Raw genomic sequence first — 6158 nt, 5'->3', positions numbered from 1 at the left:
TAAAATAACACTAAAAATAAAATATTTGAAATTACTTAGAATATTTATTGGGCATATGGGCTGATAGGACTTTTTTAAATCAAATCCTAAAATTCAATGGGCTTGGTCCATTAACGCTAAATGGGCCAATCAATCCAAGCCCAAAATGTTCCCATTTATTATTAATACAGAGGAGTCATACCGTCTTACTCTCTTCTGGTCCGCCGCCGCCGACGCCGAGTTAGTAACCGCATAACAGATGCTTAACTGAATCAAAGATTAGAGAAACATTTCATTTTTGATGCAAAAGCTGTTGCATTTTCCTAAAACCCCATCGCTTATTCATAACTATTTCTTCCCAAGGCCGTCATCAATTTCTTCTTCTCTTTCCCAATTTTCCCTATTCGTCTCCTGCATCCGGTCGTACAAATCAGTATCAACCTCCAGGTGCTTCAGCGGTACCACGATGGCATCTTCGGCGACGGTGTTGCCGCCGCCGATTGATGAGTGCTTGGGCAGAAGATTCTGGATCAAGTATACGAATGTGTGGAGACAGGCCATGTACACTCCTTTCGTGGTTTCTTTGGCAGCCGGAAACCTGAAACTCGATAGTTTTCGCCATTATATCGCGCAGGACGTTTATTTTCTGCGCACCTTCGCGAAAGTGTTAGTTATTGTTAATATCTTTGATCGATTCTCACGTTTCTTCTTTTCGTTACTTGGTCTGTCGTGATGATGAATTTTTTTTATTTATAATGATGTTTTCTGTGGTTGTTTTACTGGTGGACGAAATGCTGTAGGAAAATTTTGGTTTCTCTATTTCTTTTTCTATTTTAATTTCTTTTCATTTCGGTGATATAGAGTATGTTTCGGTTATGATTATGAATTTGAAACTGTTTCTATAGGTGATGGATAATTTTTCATCTTAATCGTTGCTCCATTGTTCTGATCTTTGCAATGCACTGAAATTATCATCTGTGACTATTAGACAATTAAACTCTGATTCATCACATATCCTTAACCCCTTGTACATGACTGTGACGGTGACTTCTATGAGAGCCCCCTTCATAAGGTTGTGACTAATCACATGCAAGTCGCTATCGTTTCTTGATCTTGATTTCTTTCTGTTGCTGGTGATATTGCTCATCCTGAAAAGTTCTGTAAAGCGGTTGTACATAAGCTGTTGACAGAAGAGAATACGCGCTAATGTTTTCTTTCTTAGAGAATAATTAAACAAACACTGTAGCCATGTGAGATCCATTTACATATCCAAGATTTCAGCCTATTGACACCACCCTATGACACAAATGTGGCAGGAATGTTTTTCTATGTTATAGTCAACCTATGTAATTTCTCCTTTTGAAATCAAATGGAATTGTTTGTGATTTCAATTCCAAAGTATAATATTCTATCAAATACAGGCATTGTCCTCTAAAAGGTCTATTTTATTGTAATGCAGCTTTTGTTTCTTGTCTCACCATGCTCCTTTTTTGTTTATGTATCTGTGAAGTAAAAATGCTAGGATTTTGATGTTGACTCTGAACTTTGTTCAGATATGAAATGGCTGAGGAGTGTGCGGATGATGATGATGCAAAAGTTGGGATTCACCAACTACGACAGAGTGTTTTAGAAGAGCTCAAAATGCATGATTCCATTGTAAAAGTGAGTGTTAGAAACACGCTGTGGAATGTGAGCATGATTCATTATGTTACTTGCAGACGATTCCCATTGTAATGACCATTGACGCTTGATTATGCAGGAGTGGGGTGTTGACCTGTCCAAAGACAGTTCGCCAAACGCTGCTACTGTTAAATACACAGATTTTTTGCTGGCAACAGCTGCAGGAAAGGTTGGAGTAGCAAAAGCTCCTGGTAAATTAGCTACTCCTTTTGAGAAGACAAAATTGGCAGCTTATGCTCTTGGTGCGATGACACCTTGTATGAGTCTTTATGCGTTTCTGGGTAAGGAGTTGCAGGCATTCCTTGATCCTAGTGAAGACACTCATCCATATAGAAAATGGATCAAGAGTTATTCCTCCGATGAGTTTCAGGTATGTGTTGCAGATGAGAATCCCAGCTTAGCTCATGGGTTCTCAAAGTGAAATTTTATCCATCAAAGCATAAGAAATGCATGTTGGTCTCACAGGTCTGTTTCTCTTTTTCACATATAGGCGTCAGCTTTGCAAACAGTGGACTTACTGGAGAAGTTGAGTGTGTCTTTAACAGGGGAAGAACTTGACATCATTGAAAAGCTATATCTTCAAGCTATGAAACTTGAAATAGAGTTTTTCCTAGCTCAGCCACTTAATCAGAAAACTGTTGTTCCATTGGCCAGAGAGCACAATCCCGCAGAACATTGCCTCATGTTATTTTCAGATTTTGATCTTACGTGTTCTGTTGTGGATTCATCTGCCATTTTGGCTGAAATAGCAATTATCACATCCCAGAAATGGGTTCAAAATCAACCCAACGAATTAGAAAATCAGCTTGTTCGCATGTCTTCAGTTGACATGAGGGGCACATGGGCAGATCTTTCAAAGCAATATACCGAAGATTATGAACAATGCATTGAAGAAATTTTGCAGTGTAACAAAGGTCCGCTCATGTTTTTTTCTAAACAACAACATTAACGCTCATGTGAACTGCCGTCTAAATTGGTGTGACTGTGTGAGTGATATGACTAATGCTTGGCCAACATACCTGCTTTGCAGAGGAAAAATTCAATTATGAAGGCCTGCGTAAAGCACTTGGTGACCTTTCAGATTTTGAGAAAAAAGCAAATTTGAGGGTGATAGATGCTGGAGTACTCAAGGGTCTCAATGTTGAAGACATCAAACGAACTGGAGAACGCCTGATTCTCCAAGATGGTTGCACCAGCTTCTTCCAGACTGCCATTAGTGATGAAAATTTGAACACAAAAGTCCATGTTCTTTCCTATTGCTGGTGTAGCGATCTCATCAAGTCTGCTTTTTCTTCAGGTGCCTTGTTTGTCCAGTGGCATTGCATTGCTAAAACCAACTAATATCTCCTTTCAATTATGCTGACTGAATAATTGCATGTTTGCTTGTCTAGAATTGATTCTGAGTTTACCATATTAACCAAGGCATCTCACCCTCAATCATCAAATTAAAGAAGTCATACTTACAGCTGCCAGTTTCCTATAATTTATGGCATTATTGAAAAATGTAATATGTCAAGATCTCAAAAATGCTAGGATTCTGAGCTATGCAGTGTGTAAAATTTGATGTTCTTTTTTGAACTTTAATTTATCCAACTATCAGACAAAAGTCTTTCTTCGTATTTTGGCAGTAGCTTGTTATTTTATCGTCCATAACACCAATGCCATCCTCGAATTTCTCTCATCTTATGCTGAACAATACTTTTATGTATGCACTCAATTGTTATACGGAAAGCGTCAATATGAACTTGATTTTGTAGTATTATTGTAATTGAATCATATAAATTCTGAAGTTTGGTGCAGTAATAAGTTCAGTTATATTGTGGTTTTTGGGTACTATTGTGCTTTTTCCATTTAATTTTCTCCAAGTAAAAATCTTCTTTCCTTGGATGAAACATCTTTGATGAAATGGGGGTCACTAACCAAAGATTTTTATTGAAATGAAGCTGCATCATGATCAAGGATATGGTGAAAATCTTGTGAATTCTATACCTGCTAATCTTAGATAATTAGAAATTAAAATATATGGGGAGCATTGCGAAACCAGATGGAAAAGTTAAGTTTGGGACTATGATTCTAGGTGATTGTGAGAATAGGGGGATGCTGGTCAGAGAGATTGAAGCATGTTGTATCCTATCACTTCTTGTCCTAGTTGAAGGGATATGAGCGGCTTCAAAAATGTGGAACAAGTGACTTGCACTAAGAACCCATTTAGGACAATTTATTGTACTCAATAATTATGGCCCACATTTGGTAGTTGTGATTATAATTATTGATTAAGATGTTTTACATGCACAACGAAGATTATGTGTTGGCCAGGTACAATCATCTTTAGCGTAATTTTTTTACCTAGTGGGCCTTCCTTATTGTTAGAGTAGTATAATCAAGTGAAAGCTCGATGACCTCTTTCACTGATGCGCACTTCAGAGAATTGTACTTTTCTCATGAAGACAAACTTCCTGGTCCTTTCTTCTGGATCAGATTATTAAAGTTCCATACATCCAACTTATTTTCAGCTTCATCAATTAGTTTGTCGGCATACTAGGGATAATGTTAGAATGAGTGAGTCAATTTGATAGGTTAGATCCCCTACGGTCTCATAAAATCAGTTGCATGAATCTCTCGTAATCGACATGATTTAGGTACGAACTGTTGCTGTCAATCCATGTTCTATGGCTTGTTCTACCTGTCCATCTCTGCCATAAAGTACTTTAACGGTAGCTCTAATACAATTTTGAACACTCCACTCTGTCTATTCGCCTCGTCAATGAAGTAGGCGTTAACATGCCATTAAATAAGTTTACATGGACAGACTGTAACTACTGAATGCTTTAGATACTGCCAAAACGAACATTGTATGGGTTTCATTCAATCATTTGTGCAATTTTGGATAAATGGAGATTCTTATCCTTGTTTTAAGGCCCAAGTTGCCTACAACTTTGTATAGTGCTGTTGTATGTATTGTCTACTTCCCCTTGAAAGGTTCATTTTTCTTGGAATCCCCCGTTGATTAAATTAGTGGTTGGGGTAACAACGTCGAGGAAGTAATGGAAAGTGAGTACCTATAATAGGTCCATAGACTTACCCGCCAAAGTTATGGTTATATACCATTTTTGATATTTTTTTTTCAAATTTGATGTAGAATAATAGAATATTAAACGAGTTTCATGTTCAAGTACTGATATGTCAATTACTATCCAGGCCTTGGCGTTGCAACATATAAAAGCTGATCTACTTAGATTGTTTTTGGACTTTTATTACCTTCTACTCCTCAAGACACCATTTTTGAAATTCTTTTTCCTTTTGGGTTTGCTGTGTTTCAGAAAAAAACTAATAAAATTAAGTATTTGTGAGAAGTGTTTCTTGTTTTTTTTTTTTGTTTTATCTTGTTATTAGTTATTGAAGCTTAGGGCTTGACTTCCACATACAATATCTATTTAATATGCTGAATTTTGATTCATTTTCAAGCAGGTGGTTTAGATACTGTGCATATACATGCTAATGAGTTTGTCTACGAGAACTCTTTGTCCACTGGCGAAATTGTTAAGAAGGTTGAGTCTCCCATTGACAAGGTTCAAGCTTTTACTGATATTTTACAGAACTCCAGCAAGGATAAAAAGTACCTGACCATATATATTGGAGATTCAGTGGGTGACTTGCTCTGCTTGCTTGAGGCAGACATTGGTATCGTGATAGGCTCGAGTTCAAGTCTGAGAAGAGTGGGAACTCACTTTGGTGTTTCTTTTGTTCCTTTATTTCCAGGTGTGATTAAGAAGCAGAAACAATGTGTTGAGGAGAGCTTATCAAATTGGGAGGGTTTATCGGGAGTTCTGTACACGGTATCTAGCTGGTCAGAAATTTGTTCTTTTGTTCTGGGGTGTTAAAAGCTTTTGCTGTTGTGTACCATCAGATTCTTGATAATTAGATGATACAATTCTAGTAGATGTTAATATAGTAGGATACTTATACAAGATTGGTGGCTGTTTTTGCTGCGGGCCATGGATCAGTGTTGTTCCCTTCGATTTTCTACAGGATCTTCTATTAAACGATCCCTTCTTTTGTTCCCTTCGTTATGATACTGGGAGTTCCGCAAAGAAATTAAATGCAACTTTTAGCCAAAGTTTTATGTATGTTTTCCTCATCTATCCATGTTTTATGTTCTATCCTTCACACGTATCTCATTTCCATGCTTTGATTTTTCTCGTGCTTTTGTTTAAATCCTTCTTCAGATATATAGAGGAAGGAATTCCTGTTTAGCAGGTGCCGGTGCGAGTTCCTTTTTCTAGTAACTTTCTTGTTGTTTCTTCTCAATAATCTGAATCTGCTAAAGCTTTGTCTGCTGATTTCTTTTACATCTGAAGTACTTGTAGTTTATTCATTTACTAAATTACATGTTTCATTCTGGGTGGTAGTGAACTTACTTTTGTCCAGCTTGGGCAGAGATTTGGATATAATTTGTCCAGTTGTACAAATCTAACGAGATATTTATGTTATTATTATTA

At 37.1% G+C, this 6158-nt stretch overlaps 1 protein-coding gene across 1 annotated transcript; it reads left to right on the top strand.

Annotated features, from left to right (window-relative positions):
• The first annotated feature begins 200 nt into the window (after nt 1-200).
• LOC140974045 (bifunctional TH2 protein, mitochondrial) lies at nt 201-5776 on the top strand. Its single transcript, XM_073437260.1, has 6 exons — nt 201-645; nt 1533-1641; nt 1739-2029; nt 2150-2573; nt 2690-2956; nt 5128-5776. Exons 1-6 carry the CDS (start codon nt 281-283, stop codon nt 5538-5540), a joined length of 1869 nt encoding a protein of 622 aa, XP_073293361.1. The 5' UTR covers nt 201-280; the 3' UTR covers nt 5541-5776.
• The last annotated feature ends 382 nt before the right edge of the window (nt 5777-6158 follow it).

The sequence above is a fragment of the Primulina huaijiensis genome, chromosome 3, assembly GCF_012295235.1.
Source record: "Primulina huaijiensis isolate GDHJ02 chromosome 3, ASM1229523v2, whole genome shotgun sequence".
Lineage (NCBI taxonomy): Eukaryota > Viridiplantae > Streptophyta > Magnoliopsida > Lamiales > Gesneriaceae > Primulina > Primulina huaijiensis.
The sequence above is the reverse complement of the archived record's forward strand: the minus strand, read 5'-3'. Positions and strand labels throughout refer to the sequence as shown.

Coding starts and splice junctions, on each gene's coding strand:
- LOC140974045 (XM_073437260.1), top strand. CDS start 281: ATGCAAAAGCTGTTGCATTTTCCTAAAACCCCATCGCTTATTCATAAC. Junction 2,030..2,149: donor ATTCCTCCGATGAGTTTCAG/GTATGTGTTGCA, acceptor TTTCACATATAG/GCGTCAGCTTTGCAAACAGT. Junction 2,957..5,127: donor CAAGTCTGCTTTTTCTTCAG/GTGCCTTGTTTG, acceptor ATTTTCAAGCAG/GTGGTTTAGATACTGTGCAT.